The sequence below is a fragment of the Haliotis rubra genome, unplaced genomic scaffold, assembly GCF_003918875.1.
Source record: "Haliotis rubra isolate DU_JTF1 unplaced genomic scaffold, ASM391887v1 Scf72, whole genome shotgun sequence".
In the NCBI taxonomy this organism is placed as follows: Eukaryota; Metazoa; Mollusca; class Gastropoda; order Lepetellida; family Haliotidae; genus Haliotis; species Haliotis rubra.
Window position 1 is genome coordinate 2,059,613 of NW_025767435.1, and position 18,248 is coordinate 2,077,860.

The following is an 18,248-nucleotide window of genomic DNA, read 5'->3' on the forward strand; positions in this document are numbered from 1 at the left end:
AAAGAAATATTTGAATTTGTCCGAATCGGACTGGAACTGAATGATATTGAAAAATCTTCCAAAATGGAGCAATATCATTTGCAGGGACAGGCCGTGAGTAACATGAGAATGGATATTGGGATTGGGTACAATTGAAGCGTACGTACAATCATAAATCCAAAGAAGGGGAAGTCACTCTAAACGAATGAACGGGCACATGTTCATAACAACATGGCGGGCTTAGAACTTCTGTCTGATCAGGGCTTTCGAATTGATGGGCGTAGACCCCATGAACTACGGAAGATCCAGTGTCGTCTAGGGGTTTTCAAGCAAGCGGACGGTTCAGCGTATATTGAGCAAGGAAACACGAAGGTTCTGGCAACAGTATACGGACCGCATGAGGTAAACCCAGCTTCAGGATCCACGAATACTGTGACAATTGACGTTGTGGTACATGCAAATTATACAAAGCTACTTTTCACAGCGGACTTATCGTTCCTCATACAAACTGTTGAGACAAGTGGAGTGTTATCAAGTTTTGGCGTTCAGATTCCATAGCCAAACATTGACCCTACAATCTCCACAACACTGATTTCACAATGTCCTGTCAAAATAGTGACACTTAATTGTCAACGAATGATTCTTTTCAAATTCTACTTGAAAACTTTTGTAAATAGTTACACATAAGATATGTGATATGTATCTTAAATTTCATATATTAAGCAGAAACCTTCAAATGTGAATGAATAATGTGTTTTTTGAGAGGCATTTTAGAAGTTGTGAAGATGAAGGAAAACTAAGTTCTATTGATAGTCAACTTCTTTATTGCAATGAGTGCAACATTTCGGTGTAGGTACTAACATCATTATCAAGCAAGTGAAAAAAAAGTTCTATGGATAGTCAACTTCTTTATTGCAATGAGTGCAACATTTCGGTGTAGGTACTAACATCATTATCAAGCAAGTGAAAAAAAGTTCTATTGATAATCAACTTCTTTATTGCAATGAGTGCAACATTTCGGTGTAGGTACTAACATCATTATCAAGCAAGTGAAAAAAAGTTCTATGGATAATCAACTTCTTTATTGCAATGAGTGCAACATTTCATGTATACTAACACCGTATCAAGCAAGTGAAAAAAAAGTTCTATGGATAATCAACTTCTTTATTGCAATGAGTGCAACATTTCGGTGTAGGTACTAACATCATTATCAAGCAAGTGAAAAAAAGTTCTATGGATAATCAACTTCTTTATTGCAATGAGTGCAACATTTCGCTGTAGGTACTAACATCATTATCAAGCAAGTGAAAAAAAGTTCTATGGATAATCAACTTCTTTATTGCAATGAGTGCAACATTTCGGTGTAGGTACTAACACCGTTATCAAGCAAGTGAAAACTAAGTTCTATGGATAGTCAACTTCTTTATTGCAATGAGTGCAACATTTCGGTGTAGGTACTAACATCATTATCAAGCAAGTGAAAACTAAGTTCTATGGATAGTCAACTTCTTTATTGCAATGAGTGCGATGTTTCGGTGTAGGTACTAACACTGTTATCAAGCAAGTTATTATCACTTGCTTGATAATGCTGTTAGTACCTACACCGAAATGTTGCACTCATTGCAATAAAGAAGTAGACTGTCCATAGAACTTAGTTTTTCTTCATGAATAATGTGGTCTAGCATGACATGATTATAACAACAAACAAAATCACTATCATATGTTCTATTGCAGATCAGAGGTAGCAGAGGAAGAGCCTTACATGACAAGGTTCTGGTTAACTGTCAGTACAGCATGGCGACATTCAGCACAGGGGAGAGGAAAACACGCCCACGCGGTGACCGCAAGTCTCAAGAGATGACCATGCACCTCAGACAGACCTTTGATGCAGCTATTATGACTAGCCTCTACCCTCGATCACAGATTGATATATTTGTTGAGGTAAGACAACACTATTCCTTTGTTTGGGAATCTGAGTTACCAGAGTCAAAGTTTGCAGTCAAATAATGCAATTTACATTTGTGATTTACAAAGCAGAACAAGCCGAAAAATAAGGTTTTGAATTAAATGTGACAAAAACAAGAAAATAAACAATTAAAAAAAATAATGAGGTATCACCTGATTACAATTTAGAATGGTGTCCTCCCATTACGCAGACAACCAGTTCGCAGACACCTTAAAACAACAACATTTACGGTTCAGTGAACAGATTATCTACTACCTGTTACCTACACATTATAATGGAATAGTCCAAATAAAAACACAGGAACAAACTGAAGCTATATTATTTATTTTGAAAGATGGACGAAAAGACAGTAATTTGAATTTTCATTGCTGCAATATAAAAACAGTTAGTTTTCATAAACATTTCTGTTTAACCTTCTAGTCGGCATCATCATATTGAAAACATTAGCTTAGCTATTAGGAATTGCGACACTGTTGTATCATATAAATCAAATAAAGTGAAATGTGAACCTAAATATTATTCATATGGAATAAAGAAGTTATATGTTTTGCACACAATATTAAGATATATGACGAGTGCACTTAATTACGATTTATTTAGAATAAATATTCAAAATATGACGCATCATGACAATGTGGCTATTACTTCCTTGAATGACCATTGTATACTACTCAAAGACATAAACTGTTACAATCTTTAGAAAGTATCGCTTAAAATTAGAACACTGATTGGTATTATTCAGATCTTACATGGCAATGCAGGTGTCTCATTTACTGCCTAAAATTTGAGAAGAGAAATCATTTATCATTTAATCACAACAAAGTTCTATTTACTCACAATCAAACTTCTCAGTAGCGAACCTGTTTCAGGCTCACCCTGCTCTACTCACTAGACAGCGGACTGTTCCATTGTACTCTTGGTATTACCCTAATTAACCTTCTAGTTTAGTGTCTGTCAACTGGCTGTCTGTCAAATGGGAGATAACCTTTAGAATACATTAATGATGCATATTGTTTTTTTTCAAACTGTTGCTTTGTGTGTTTGTTGTTTAACACCACACTAAGTAACATTCCAGGGTTATGATGGTGCAAACCGAAAGAATTCCTATGAGACTTCTTAAAAGAAAATTGGTTTACAGATTTGAACAAATATGAAAAATAAATGACTTTTGAACACCAAACCAAAGAGGTTACAGTTGGGTATATTTACAAGACAATCGTAACTATCATAGTGGAGATGGTGACATTGCTTTTCACAGAACAATATGATACTACAATTAGCATTTATCAATTATTATTCCCACCTACTCAAGTGGAATTAACACGAGTTCTGTTAAAACTTCAACATATGACATCACACTTGATCTACACTGTTGGCAGGTTCTTCAGTCTGATGGGGGCAACTACTGTGCTAGTGTGAATGCATCCACACTTGCACTAATCGACGCTGGTATTCCAATGAAGGACTATGTATGTGCATGCTCAGCAGGTTTTGTTAACGACTCTCCACTAGTGGACATCAGTTACCTGGAGGAGTCTTCAGGTGGGCCGGAACTGATTGTGGCCACCTTGCCCCAGTCGGAACAGATTGTGTTTCTGGAGATGAACTCCCGGCTACACGAGGACAACCTGAACAAGGTCCTGGACCAGGCCATGAAGGGTTGTAAAGACATCTACCAGGTGCTCAACACTGCTGTCCGGGAGCACGTCAGTACCACCGTCACGTCACTCGGCTGGGAGACTTGACACTGTACTGTACACATTTGTCACATGTTTGTAAATAAATTATATCTGACTTAAACAGTATTTTGTTGTTTTGTGATGCTGGTTATTTTGTTTCAGACCATTGGATGCAGCATTGTTTGCTTGTTGTTTATGCTGTACTTAGCAATTTTCCTGCTATAGTAGTATAAGACTGCTGTCCGTAAATGATCGAGTCTGGACACACAATCCAGTGGTTGATATCACGAGCATCAATTTACGCACGTGTGAGGTGAGGTGAGGTGAAATTAGGTTTAACGTCCTGCTTGAGAATGTTTCGCTCATATGACGACGTGCATGCGTGTGTATGTGTATGTGCAGCTGCTTGTACTAGCCCAGACTTAAGCTGGTTTTATAGTGCTAGCCCACTGAGATACCATGCCGCAGTGAAACATGAATACCCCACTCAGACACATTATACTGACTCCGAGCCGACCAGTCCTTGTTGTATGCATAAATGCCGAGCCCCAGGCAGGGACCAACAAGTACCATATTTTAACGTCTTTTGGTATGACGCGGTCGGGGATCGAACCCGCGACCTTCCGCTCTCCGGGCGGACGCTGTAACCACTACACCACGGAGGCGGTCTACGCAAGTATGACATGATAGCATGTGTGAAACAAGTCCGTGAGACTGACCACCAGACCAGGCCTCTTGAGACAAGCCAGGGAATGTCAACACATGAGAATCACGTTTTGAACACAAGTTCATCTTGTGTCACTAAGCTGGTTTCAATGGCTGCGAAGAACAGTTACTGGATGTCTTTGCAGCCACCTACGATTGACTGTTTTAGTGTGAGAAGTGGGGAAGGTGCTGGAATCTAAAGCACTGTACCAAAATACATGGAATGATGGTAAATGTTCTGCAAATTTGGTGTTGTCTCCTGAAATGAATTGTTCTACCTTGTGATTATGTTTTATTAGAGGTAATAATTGCACAAATATGGGAATAGTCTTATTGTAATGACAATTTTGAATATAAGGCTTGGCTATTATAAACAGGTGGTTTTCAAGGATATTCTTCTTGGGATCGCCAAGGAGGAAATGATTCATATTTAGGTCTAATTTTAGATAGGTTCTACTTTCATACCAAAATTTGAACTCATTTATCATAATTTGAACTTTTTGACAGGAAAAAAATAAAAGTTCTAGTGTTTCACTTTCTGATTGGTAACCCCATGATGTCAAACGTACACATGCAGGTTACTACATATATGTAATAATCTTGAACATGATGTTTGAACCCAAGAACAGATATGTGGAAAAGTAAGGTGTGGGTCAGTGTATTTCTCCTACATACAAGTGGGGGCTGCTTAGTCCAGTGGTTGAAGCATTCTGTTTTGACATATATTGCCCAAGTTTCATTCCACAGTGTTTCAACCGAAGGGAAAGTCCAACGCCTTGAAAGGACCACATTCCAGAAACTTAACATATTATAAAATGGAAATGAGTGAAACAATCTTTAAGTTCTCTCTGTACGTCACCCGAAGGAGACCGCCTCCGTGGTGTAGTGGTTAGAGCGTCCGCCTGGAGAGCTGAAGGTCGCGGGTTCGATCCCCGACCGCGTCATACCAAAAGACGTTAAAATATGGTACTTGTTGGTCCCTGCCTGGCGCTCGGCATTAATGGGTACAACAAGGACTGGTCGGCTCGGAGTCAGTATAATGTGTCTGAGTGGGGTATTCATGCTTCACTGCGGCATGGTATCTCAGTGGGCTAGCACTATAAAACCAGCTTAAGTCTGGGCTAGTACAAGCAGCTGCACATACACATACACACGCATGCACGTCGTCATATGAGCGAAATATTCTCAAGCACGACGTAAAACCCAATTTCACCTCACCTCACCTCACCCTAAGGTATACCTGACCAGGAAAGAAGATGGTAAACACAATGCAAGAAGGATAAGGGTCTGTAAACAAGACATACTCCTATCTACATAGTAAAACATACATATCTGCCCATGCCCCTGTTGACAGCCAGTCCCATATGTAAATGATGTGTAATATGACAATACTTAAGTATGTTTCCTTATTAGGCATACACCATTTCATAATGATGCAGACAAAGCTGAAAAAGCAATTGGCGAAAATGAAGTACACTAACGAGTGGTAATGAAATATGTACGCTGTATCTAAATTACATTATATGAGAATGATTCTTTCCAGGTCCATATCAACTGTTCTTATCCTACTTCAAAGACAGATTGAAAAAAAAATGTTCAAGAATATAACTACGAAATGCTTATGCTGCAGAACTACTGCAGATAATTGATATATACTTGTACCAGTTGTGGAGTGGGTTAGATGGCTGACTTTGTGTCCTGGCGATTAGGTGTCTAAGTCTGATAATGTAGGTTCGAATCCTGGATGATACTCAACCTAACAAAAGTTCTTGAATCGGTACTTTACGGAGAAAGTGCAATCCCAAATATTACTTATGTTACATTTGACCACTTTCTAAATTGGATTGTGTATTTATGCAAAATATTGCCCCAAATTTACCTTGTTACAAGGGGTCTCAGTTGAACTTAGATTCACAATTTTAAACCAACACATCATTCCAACCTCTTGTGGACAGCCAACAACTTAATGATCTAAAGCCAGCGGGATGGACGTCTTCTGTACATGCAATACATTGTATCTGATACATATTCAAGTTTACGTCCATTATGTTCTCCCTACAAATACCCTATTACACACAGCCAACAGCTCAACTCCCTAGAGCCAACGGGATGAAGGTCTTACAAAAGAACTCGACCCCTTCAGCTGTTTTCATGACCTGACCAATTTGAACTGGATGAATGTAATTGAAATTCTTGTGGAACTGTTGTTGCAGCGCACTGCCTTGAGCACGGGTCACATGGCGACCGTCGAGGTAGTAAACGTTCCGTTGGTCTTCAATCCCGCTGATGACCGTGGGGATCGTTATCTCGACAGGCAGGCCGTTTCTTGTCAGAAGATTCGAAAGGAACATGAACTCGAGTTTGTATCTCTGTGGCACGTAGACGATGTCGGATACTTGGGAGATGTAGGTGTCGTCCCTGGCGTGGTTGCGATTGTCACCGAGTCTTCTCTTGAATGCGGTATACATCGTCTTGTTGGTTTGTTCCAGTTCTATCATGGCCTTCATGAATGATCTTGCGTTGATCCTGAAACACGGCACATGAACGAAATATGTTCTAGTGATTCATCCATAATCATATTGTTTGAGTGAGTGAGTGAGTGAGTATGGTTTTACGCCGCTTTTAGCAATATTCCAGCAATATCACGGCGGGGGACACCAGAAATGGGCTTCACACATTGTACCCATGTCGAGAATCTAATCCGGGTCTTCGGCGTGACGAGCCAACGCTTTAACCACTAGGCTACCCCACCGCCCCCATATTGTTTGAAATATACCAATATATTCCTAATACTAAAACAACTACATAACGTATGTTAGTATTTGATGGGTCATGTGACGTGATAAGCTGCAGTACCTCTAAAGATGGGTTAAAATCAATATTAACTAACCACGTAAAGATTCCGGTTTTACAGAAGAAACAAACAGTTCTCACCTAGACTGATACTTGTACCGTGGACTTCTGCTTGTATCTTGAGACACCGGTTTGATGAACCAGATCCTGTCTTGAGGCAGTACTCCGAGCGTCCACACGTGGAGGAGAGTGTCCTCGGATACCAAGAGGTACCCGCCGGCTCCGTAGTTCATCTCCATCGTTTTGATTAAACAATTTTGGGCAAATGTTCCTTTGTGGACGTCAACCTCTACAGTCGTGACCTTTAACGTCGGTGTTTTATAGATCTTATTAAACTTTGCGCCACAGTATACGATGTGTGTGAACTGGAACCCGTACAGAGCTTCGTACGTTCTGACATTGCCATAGTGGCCCGGCTCTTTGAGGACGATAATCAGAACGATGCTACTGAAAGTTGTATGGGTTCCACGGGGTGGCCTGATGTCCAGTCTGGGACAGATCTGGTTAACATTTGCCAAGTAGTGATGCAGAAGCTCACTGGACGCGGTGGCGTCCACTCCAGGTGGAACTTGAACTTCTGGCACAAACTGGACATTGGTCGGGGAAGATTTCCGCCGTTTCCTATGCCGTGTATGTGTGTGTTGCTTCCGTTTGGAATATGGAATCCTTTTAGGCTCCTCATAACCCATTGTTCTCAGATCTTGCAGCCAATGACGAATGATTTCTGCGTCTGCCTTTCTCCAAAACTTCTGTCTTGCCATGTCGTCAGACAACGCTATCACACAGTCGAAGAAAGAGTTTCGGGGATTACAGTTCCAATTTCTGAGAAATTCGAGCAGTTTCTCAGATTTGAAATACATCTCATGCTCCAAGTTAGCATCGGCTAAGTTCGTTTCGTTGTTATGCTCCTGGAAGCTGTTCGGTGGAAAGAAGCCAATGCTGCCCCCCATCTCCCAAAGGAGTCTCTGTGCCCAATATCCCCGCCAGATGTCACTGACGAAGCTTGGTATGGTCGTAGGTATCAGAAGTGCCCAGAAAGCGTTATAGGTAAATAGAGTGTTATAGGAATTGAGCGTTGAAAACACACCACTGGGAACAAACGCAGGTGGCGCTATGACGTCAAAGGTTATGTTCGGGGCTAAATGCTTCCTTGTTCTCGTGAGCTGAACGATTGCGTCCACCTCCGGACTACCGTTAACGAGCCCTTGTTGTATAGATGGAGTCGTCCAGTCGTCGAGGACGTAGCTAAGAGAGGCGTTGTCCCCGACCGAACTGAGGGGGTACCCGCGAGGCCATACAGTAGGCTGTCCAAAGTGATTATAAGGATTGAACATGTTAATGCCACCATAACGCAAGCCGGTCGTGTTTGGCTTGAGGATGAACTCTGTGAGATTGCCAGTTGGTCGGTGGTTGTCGTCAGTCTCGTAAATGACCTTGGCACCGTGGGCGATGGCGTACAGGTAGCCGATGTTCTTCCTGGCGTAGCTGTCCCTGGGCAGATGTGGCGCCGTGCTGAAGCCAAGGAGGGTCTGGTCCTTGGGACCCAGGTACACACATCCCTTGTGTCTGGAACATATACGTATCAATCAAGTCTAAAATGTAGTGCCATGTTTACCACACCGAACCATTTGATTGGCTTCTGTGGCGTTTAGAACGGTACTTCTGTTAACTCGTGTTAACCAATGTTTCAGAAGACAAAAGCAATGTAGTAGTTATATGTTCACCACATAGATGAGCACGAATCTTGTGTTAACAAAGCAGGAATCACAGCGATTTCAAGTCCTACGAGAAAAATGCAATCCTGGAAAGACTGAGTATCCAAAGTATGGCATATGTATTTCTATTCTGTTATGATTGTGTTTTTTACATATATACAAAGGGGTAAAATTTAGCTGTGTACAGTAGTACATGTATAAAGAAATCCACAAAATGGTGACTACACAACAACATACTTACGACCACTGAGACGGAGACTTTCTGTCGCCGACGACTACGACCTTCCAGCCCGGTATTTGTGCCAGAAACTTGACGTTGTCGTTGGGAGCAGCGGTTGCAGTTGTCACTATCCACTTATCGCTGAACTTTCCGTTCAGAATTCTGCCGCTTCAAGAAGAGTGAAAACATTCAGGGAAGCGATAATAGTGACTGAGTTGGCCTTTCGCCGCTTTTAGAAATATTCCATCAATATCACGGCGGAGGACACCAGAAATTGGCTTCACATATTGTGCCATGTGAGGAATCGAACCCGGGTCTTGGGCGTGACGAGCGAACGCTTTAACCACTAGGCTACCCCACCGCCCCCGATAATGAAGTCGACGTCGGATATGAACCTGCATATGCCTTACCATAAAATTCTCGTCTAAAACCTTATGCCGACGTCCTAAAACTATAAGTATGGTAAACTAACATACCGTTTAATTGCAAAAACGAGAGTCGATCAAAAAGTACGTAGACTAACTGTATTCTCGATGTCCAATGTTTGAAAAGCTTCCATTTTATTTTGAAGGAATCTTTAGCAAAGTCATATCCAAAATTTCACAACACATTGGGGTATAATGTTTCTAACAAAACTGCAGAAAATGAAAAACGATCTGTCCTTTGGTACCTCTTGGATAATGGTATGCCCTCAGAGTATATCATATAAAATATGTTCAGTATAGTATTAGATGACTCCCGTCATAATCAACAGTCAAAGATTTGGATTGCTTAATTTATATTTAGTCTAGGGCTGTTTTTTTAAGACACCCCCATTTCAATCTACCTGAAACACCGTGTCCAGATATTCAAGCTGGTACTGTTTGCAATATATGGTGAGCTGACACTTGTGTGACCATTCAGTGTTTAGGTTGAACCCTTGCCATCACGTATGAATAAGTGAAAACATTAGAATAAGTTATGTCCTTATGATTACATCATCTGAAAGGGGATTGGTAGTGTCTCCAAAACAAGCTCTTTCAGTCAACATGAAGGGGGGAGTCACTTTAACAAGCGATTGTAATTTCAAATTGCTTTTTGATGAACTTTAATATCTAAGTGTGATTCTAGGGGACTTCTATCAATCTCAAACACACAAAATATTTCTTGCATATTTTGTTTCCTGAAATTTTTGATGAATATATTGTAGATTTTGCATTTGTTTAGGGTACCAAGATAAAAGGTCAAACAAAATGGGGATTGTGAGACTGGAATATAGCAAAACCAAACTGCTTGAGCTTGACAGATAATATGTCACAAAATAAAACATTAAAATAGCTGCATTTGTATCGTTTTCTTGGTGAAAATACTTTTTGATCGCCCCTCGTACTTTATATGACGGGCACGTGCAGCAGGCACAAGTCTTACATTATCTTGTGCACGTTTCTCAGAAAACTTTGATTAAAAACAATAAAATGTGTCACATTTGTTTTTATACATATATATACAAATATTATGATAATATTACATTTCTTAAGCTTCATGTAACAATGCACAAATGAAAGTGATATCGACAAATTCATCTACAAGATTAATTTGAGAACACTTTTGAGTTCTGAGTTCCACACATGTGAAACATTTTTGAAGAATATCTTTATCTGTGAAGCTAGTGAATTTAGAAATGTATTCACATATTTGTTTGCGTGTTTACAAAGGACAAATGAAAATCTCCCACTTACAAGTCTGAGAGACGGCTCATATCTCCAGTCCTGGTGAGTGGTTGGAAATTCCCGTGACCATAATGTGTAGCAAAGTCGTACAAGGACAGAATCAGGGATCCAAACAAGCTGACAAGGGGAGACATTGTCTGCGACCATCACTCCAACTTCATCCACAGTCTAATGCCTTGTAGGATTATGGTGGCTAGAGTGGCACGCCTTGGCGTTAATCCTTGCTGTCGCTGTGGTAAAACGTTGACACTGTTGGCCGCTGTTGTGGACCCGGAAATGTTAAAATACTCATTGGACAACCTGCTGGTACGGGGCGGCGATGTTAGTGTTTGTTGTTGTAAATATGAGAGATAAAAAAATAATGTGCGTTTCACAGGACTTTTTTTGTCTTTGAAATAATAATGAAAACATTCAAAACTCGGCCTGGTGTGTGATCAAGTCCCTGTATACCTCTCCCCGGGAAGCAAGAGATGTGGCTTATCGCCATCGTGGACAGATGGCGATGTTAGATACAATGTCAATCTATGACTGTGGCGTAACTCTAAAAACTACCACGAACAGGGGGGAAAGATAAAACATTCAGTGCAGAATGGCTATAATATTATCTGTATATGAAATAGTTATAAAATAGCAAAAGGTCAACATACTTTCCAATATTTAATGTGGCTAGCTACAGGTAAGCACGATCCATTGTAGTTATGTTACATGGAGGGGGTCCGATTAAAACTCCCTGTTAAATGGCAATGAAACTCTAAAACCCTAAAAGTTTGCCATATAGACTCTGAAACAAGTATATCAAAGAAAGCCCATGCCTGTCTAGAATGTCATGGCTGTGCAGATTTGTTTAGTCTCTGAAACTGAAGTCTCTGGGCTCTTCTTCATAAAATTGTCAGATCATAATTTCGGCACTGTTTTTTTCTGTTTTGAAAATATGTTCATTGGGGAGACTAGATGTTAGTCTATACCTACCCCTGTGTCGTGTTGCTACACTGTAACGAACACAGCGTTAACTTGGTCGTCGACGACAGGCGTTAGAACACTACATTATTACAATGTAAGGAGTTATAAATCCGACCTTGTAAAAATGATAATGAAATGCCAGTTTTTACAAACGAGCGTTATTTGGAACGTATTTTCTGGCTAGGCTTAAAGCAAAACACACTTTAGTGAATATGTTTTATTTTGTAACATGGTAAACGTGTAATAGCTGGAGTTCTGAAGCAGTGTTCAAGGCTGTCTTGGCAGCTTGTTACCTGTCAGGTAACCTACGGTTGTCTTCCTCATTATACTTCATCGAGGGATCATTTTGTGGTTGTGTCGAACCTCCCATAACTCGAAATATTTACCTAGGTCACTTCAACTTCGACACAACGGTGTTTGTGTGTTACACAATGTGCTGCGGTCAGGATATTCCCCTTTTCCTTACTTATACCGAATAGGGCGACTGGATGGCGCAGTGGTTAGCTTTCGATGGTCACATCGAAGACGCAAGTTCGATTCCCACATGGATTCTGGTGTGGCCCGCCGTGATATTGCTTGAATCTGCGCATGCGTAAAGCCTAACTCACTCCAATACGGCCTTGCATTAGAACTGTTCTAAAACAGCTAATTGTCTCGGGTTATAAAGAAAAGATTTCAAGGCCAGGTAATATGGTGGGACACACTGTCACAATAAGAATAACCAGTTTCTCATCCTTTCCACCCGAGAAGAACGTGGTATGTAGCGACCAATGGAACGGTACCATCCCTTATATATTATATATATAACACATGTTTATACATTCCCGCGCAAGTGAAGTGACGGTAACACTTGAATACAGTCCGTCGAGTTCTGCTTTACCATCACAAGGTAGTCTGTCGTAAGGCCACAGTATCAAACACCATAGTCTCGATTTCACTTTGGAGGGGGACCCGCAGCTCGGGTTCTGATTGGCTGAAATCTGTGCTCGACGTTGGATATCCTTGTGAAGGGCCAACGTCACCACGTCTTCCGTTCCGTCGTCCGTCTGTAACATTGCGTGAATGTTATTATATCAAACAATATACTTATTATATTAAATTGTTTTAAATTGTGAACTATTACAAACGGAATATTACGAAGGTATATGCTAGGTCATATCAGGGTAAAATTTATACAACCCCACAACAGCTAATTTCATAATGATTCATGGTAATATATGGACAATAACAACATCTTCTGTATGGCTGTTTTGGCGAACAACTTGAACATGGGCTAGAAGGTATGTGTAATTTATACTATATGATTGTTGACACTATTGCTGGGTTCAATTCAAAACATTAAATTTCCTCTGTGTTAAAATCTTTTGTTAATAATGCAAACGTCAACCACAAACAGACGAACGAACAGCACATTAGCTCATTTGAAGCTTTAAGAAAGTTTGAAAAACATGCATTACACATGAAAATAGCGACTGCCACAGCCACTACGGCAACTAGGAAGACTGTAGCAAAGACGACGGCGCCTGGGTTGATTTGGAAAACGTCATCGTCAACATCTGAAGAAAGAGTTAACCTAAATGAACGAACATGTAAAGACAAAAACGATGCAGTTTGATGATAATAACAGATAACGTTGCTTCCTTTTTTGTTTCATTATAGAAACTCATTGGAGACAGTGACATGAAAAATAAGAGTTTCAGTTCCTTTAAAACCAGGCTTACATGGCGTACACGACATTTGCGCTTGTGAAGCATGTCAAGGTGGCGTTAAAGACAGTCACCCAGCCAAAATAAAGTGAGTGAGTGAGTATAGTTTTACGCCGCGTTTAGCATTATTCCAGCAATATCACGGCGGGGGACACCAGAAATAGGCTCCACACATTGTACCATCGTGGGCCAAAATAGAAAGGCGGGTAGAAAATAACACATGGCCTATAGGCCTCAGGAACATTTTCACAGTTTCACTTCTGAACTGAACGTATTTTCGATTACGAACAATATATTCCAGTAATAAGGAGTATACTGCCCAGTGCTTTTCATAACCGTGGACATCCACTGTGTTGGCCAATCGAAGTAAAACCCTTAACCTTTCTTTCAAGCAACGCCCCAATTAACAATAATACGCCTGGCTCGCTGACTTAGCTGACATGTGTCATCGTATCGGAACTGCGTTAATAGATGCTCATGATGTCAGTCACGGGATAGTCAGCTTCAGACTCGACCATTCACCGTCTAAACATACATGGGGCGGTGGGGTAGCCTGATGGTTAAAGCGTTCGCTCATCACGCCGAAGGCCCGGGTTCGATTCCCCACATGGGTACAATGTGTGAAGCTCATTTCTGGTGTCCCCCGCCGTGATATTGCTGGAATATTGCTAAAAGCGGCGTAAAACCAAACTCACTCACTCACTCTAAACATACACACACACACACACACACACACACACACACATACATACATACAACACAATATAATACAATGAGCCATTATACTTGTTGGACACAAGTCCTCCGACTCGTCTTCACCATGGTAGCAGTCCCGCTCGCCATTACACACAACGTTGTTCCACATCATCACGGGGTTGCTATGGTGATATGTGATGTCATTGGGTATACATGATATTGTACCCAATTTCTTTCCTCTTATACGGTAGCAGATATCTGAAGATATAAAAATGTCATTACAGTGAAATACTGGGATCGATCGATGTATGGATACGAAGTATACTTTTAGATTAATAGACCTTTAAATGGAAGATACTATGTTCAATGAATTCTAAATTGGAACTGGTCTCCATCAGAGCCATACTGGTTGTAAGCCGCTTGTGACTTGCGCTGAGTGTGTATGTCATCGTGGACTAGTGCTCGTAATATTGATCACTGGTTTGTCTGGCTCGGATTGGGTTATTTACAGGGCGACGTTGTACAACTGGAATAGTGCGGGAGTGGATTTACACAACACACAAGCAAGTAAACAACCACATTTACCCTTCCTCTCGTCGGTGCCGTCGGGGCAGTGTCGGACGCCGTCGCAGAGATACCACAGGGTCTTGCCGTAGTCCAGACTGTACCGGGGGATTTGTGGTCTGATGCACACCCCATCTGAACACAGGAAGCATGGCGAGTCTCGAGGGGGTACTGTAAACGAGAGCATGGGGTATTTAGAGTTTTAGAGTGAGTGAGTGAGTTAGTGTGCATTTACGCCGCTTTTAACAACATTCCAGCAACATCACGGCGGTAGACACCAGAAATGGGCTTCCCACATTGTACCCATGTGGCGAATCGAACCCGGGTCATCGGCGTGACGAGCGAACGCTTTAACCACCAGGCTACCACCGCCCCGAATATTTAGACCACAGGTTAAAAACGAAACAGCTTCTCCAACCAATTCTGTGGGAGTGGTCTAGTGTTTATAGCGTTCGCTCCCTAAAATAAGCCTAAAATAATGAAAGGCTGCAGCATACTTTAATGGCAAAACTGGTCTCCAGCGCTGTCTCTTGCGCTATTAATAATAATACGTTTTGGGGTTTTTCCTATCTTAAACGTACAGATTTATGCCGCTTGCGTTAACCTACACTTTCGATTCAGATATCGCCACGCATCAAATATTACAATGGACATATCCGCCATACAGCTGGAATACTGCTGAGTGCGGTGTCAAACAACCAAACAACCTACAATGAACATACAAAAATGATAAAATGCTGCAGCATACTTTTGTGGCAAAACTCGTCTCTAGCGTTGTCACAATCACGTTTGCCGTCACAGATGGCGTGTCTGTTGACACACTGCAAGGGAGAGCACTCGAACATACTGCTGTTACAAGGAACTGAAATAAACACAGTCATGTTGGAAGGCTTTACAATTTCTTTTCTTTGATGGAGGAGACCAAAACCAAAACATATTCGGGGACCTCGATAAGAAATTCAGCACATAAAAGTTTCCTTTATCAAGTATTTTCTGAAACACATTATTTTCTTTACAAACATCTCATTTGTCTCAGGGAAGTTAAAACAAGGCCTGGAGTTCAGATCAATCTGTTAGGAAAAGAGTCTCTTGTCAACCAGTTCAACGTTTCTGGGAAACCTTCTGGGATTCTTACCATTCTGCATTTCTCAGCCCTGACACACTCCAAAAGGCAAACAAACCTTTCTTACCTCTGACACTCGAGAAAACATTGATATGGAAGACTTCTGGTAGAGATGACATTTTGAAAACAATCCACAGATAATTCTGACGAGACACAATTTCTTCCTGGAAAGATCCATTAGCAAACCGATATGACGTCATTGACGCCTCGTTGATTCTTTTCCCGTCGTTGCCAATGTGAACGTAGTCATGGTAACGGTTTGTCGTCTTGGTATCATGTGGCACGTAACGAATACTCAAAGAAATCTGCGTACCAGGGTCAGAGTTCAATTCTAGGACACAGAACGTGCTTTTCAATGACGTCACTTCCTGCACATCAATCCGCTTAGTCTCACTTCCTATGTAGTAATTTGCCCGCAGACATGGCGTGATTCCTGCAACTGGATAAAGCAAACAATCCTTGAAGGTGATACTATCATGCTGCTGCCAATGGAATTAAGTGAGTGAGTTAGTGAGTTATGAGGGAGCGGCGTAAAATTTAACTCACTCACTCATAACGTAGTCACTGTTTCACCCGTCGAGATAATTCCGTCGCATATATGAAGATTTTAGCATGAGTGCAGCAATCAAATGAAAAATCCATGAAAATTGGTCTTGTGTTTTACTCCAGATGATAGGATTTGTGAAGGAATTTGGAGACGTTTGGAAACCACTAGCCTGTTGATAATTGTTGGATGTAACACAAACTTCAATTACTAAGTTACTGACTCAGACATGCACATGAAGCATGCAAAGTCTATACTTACCATTGTCGTAAGAGGCGACTAACGGGATCGGGTGGTCAGGCTCGCTGCGCGCCGACTTGGTTGACACATGACATCGAATCCCAATTGCGTAGATCGATGCTCATGCTGTTGATCACTGGATTGTGAGGTTCAGACTCGATGCACAGACCGTCGCCATATAGCTGGAATATTGCTGAGTGCGGCGTAAAACTAAACTCACTCACTCACTATACTTACCAGTGTTATCAGTGAGATTCCGGCTCTCGTTTGTAGTTATTAATACAATCACGCAGATGAGGTCTATAACGAAAGACACAAGTGAGTGCATTTAGCGCACTTTCAACAGTACATTGGGAATGTCACGAAATCGTAGCGAATTGACACGGTTATATGCCATTGAAACGTATACTAACAAAATCGTAATGAAGACGAAACAGCAAATGTCAGGCCCTGCAGAAGACACGGCCCTACACAACTCTAAAATCCACTGGACCACTAAATGCCACTTTCTTAGTGGTACTGCCAGTCTGTATTTTATACCCAACAGTTCAGAAATAACTGTTTTTTTAGGTATTGTATAAAGTGTGTTTAGTTTTACACCGCTTTTAGCAATATTCCAGCAATATTACGGCGGGGGGACACCAGAATATGGGCTTCACACATTGTACCCATGTGGGGAATCGAACCAGGGTCTTTGGCGTGAGGAGCGAACGCTTTAACCACTAGGCTACCCCACCGCCCCTAATGTATAAAATACATTGTGCGTAAGATTTGTTTGTTGTTAACCCCGCACTCGTATTGTTTCCAGCCATATGATAAATATTCGAAACTGGATTCGATCCTTACGCCAAGCATTCGTTGCTGAGAACCAGGGCCTAGATTTTCGAAGCTCTCTTAGCGCTAAGATAGTCGTAAGTTAATGTTATTGTATGGCACTTACGACTATCTTAGCGCTAAGAGAGTTTCGAAAATCTAGGCGCAGTTCTAAACAGGCGTCCCGAAGAAGCGGGGTTATGTAGAAGCAGAATAATACTTACGTTTAGCATTTAGTGCCATGCTGATTCTATAGCCCTCGTAACGCCGTCTTGATGTGAGAAGTACACGGGACATCAGTTATCGGATCTGAACTTTATAGCATCTACAGACATAGTGCAGATAACAGCCACATCTACGAACAATAGTCACTGAAGTACACACAGGTGTGATAAAAGCAGGACGGAACAAGACGATCCAATATGAGACTTGTCCAAGGTCAGTTGTTATCTTTCAGTTTGTTACTATAGCAAATACTATAGAACGATTATGATCACAGATTTGAGTGGGGAGCAGTAGAGTGTAGGACTGTTGGAAAATCACAGTTATGCGCAAGTGAGTTTTCACCAACATTTTGGTTTTAGGACATTGTTTTATCACGACTATTTAAATGAACACCATTGAAAAGGGTTCAGCAGGGTCCCCATTAATTAGTGTCATTTGGGTTGTTGTCACACTGTTTTCTATTTTAGGTCACAGTGTCAAACTTTACCATTTTACCATGTTCCTTTGGATGTTTTTGTTTGTTTGTTGTGTAACTCAGCACTTAGCGATAT

General features: G+C 41.2%; 3 protein-coding genes across 4 annotated transcripts; 1 reads left to right on the plus strand and 2 right to left on the minus strand.

The window, feature by feature from the left end:
- The first annotated feature begins 195 nt into the window (after positions 1–195).
- Positions 196–3,745, plus strand: LOC124259395 (exosome complex component RRP41-like). Its single transcript, XM_046693524.1, has 3 exons — positions 196–381; positions 1,714–1,920; positions 3,325–3,745. The coding sequence occupies exons 1-3, from the start codon at positions 211–213 to the stop codon at positions 3,688–3,690; spliced, it is 744 nt and encodes a 247-aa protein (XP_046549480.1). The 5' UTR covers positions 196–210; the 3' UTR covers positions 3,691–3,745.
- A 2,406-nt stretch (positions 3,746–6,151) lies between these two features.
- LOC124259379 (probable glycosyltransferase STELLO1) lies at positions 6,152–12,120 on the minus strand. The gene is made up of 4 exons (XM_046693505.1): positions 12,080–12,120; positions 9,139–9,285; positions 7,264–8,748; positions 6,152–6,855 (listed from the first exon to the last, which is right to left on the minus strand). Exons 1-4 carry the CDS (start codon positions 12,118–12,120, stop codon positions 6,417–6,419), a joined length of 2,112 nt encoding a protein of 703 aa, XP_046549461.1. The 3' UTR covers positions 6,152–6,416.
- On the minus strand, positions 11,989–17,829 carry LOC124259417. 2 transcript variants are annotated; one of them, XM_046693561.1, is made up of 8 exons: positions 17,697–17,829; positions 16,897–16,959; positions 15,943–16,314; positions 15,501–15,614; positions 14,774–14,923; positions 14,279–14,446; positions 13,244–13,342; positions 11,989–12,832 (listed from the first exon to the last, which is right to left on the minus strand). In XM_046693561.1, exons 1-8 carry the CDS (start codon positions 17,767–17,769, stop codon positions 12,669–12,671), a joined length of 1,203 nt encoding a protein of 400 aa, XP_046549517.1. In that variant the 5' UTR covers positions 17,770–17,829; the 3' UTR covers positions 11,989–12,668. The 2 variants fall into 2 exon arrangements, with proteins under 2 accessions (XP_046549517.1, XP_046549518.1); XM_046693562.1 differs by lacking the exon at positions 15,501–15,614.
- Between the last annotated feature and the right edge of the window lie 419 nt (positions 17,830–18,248).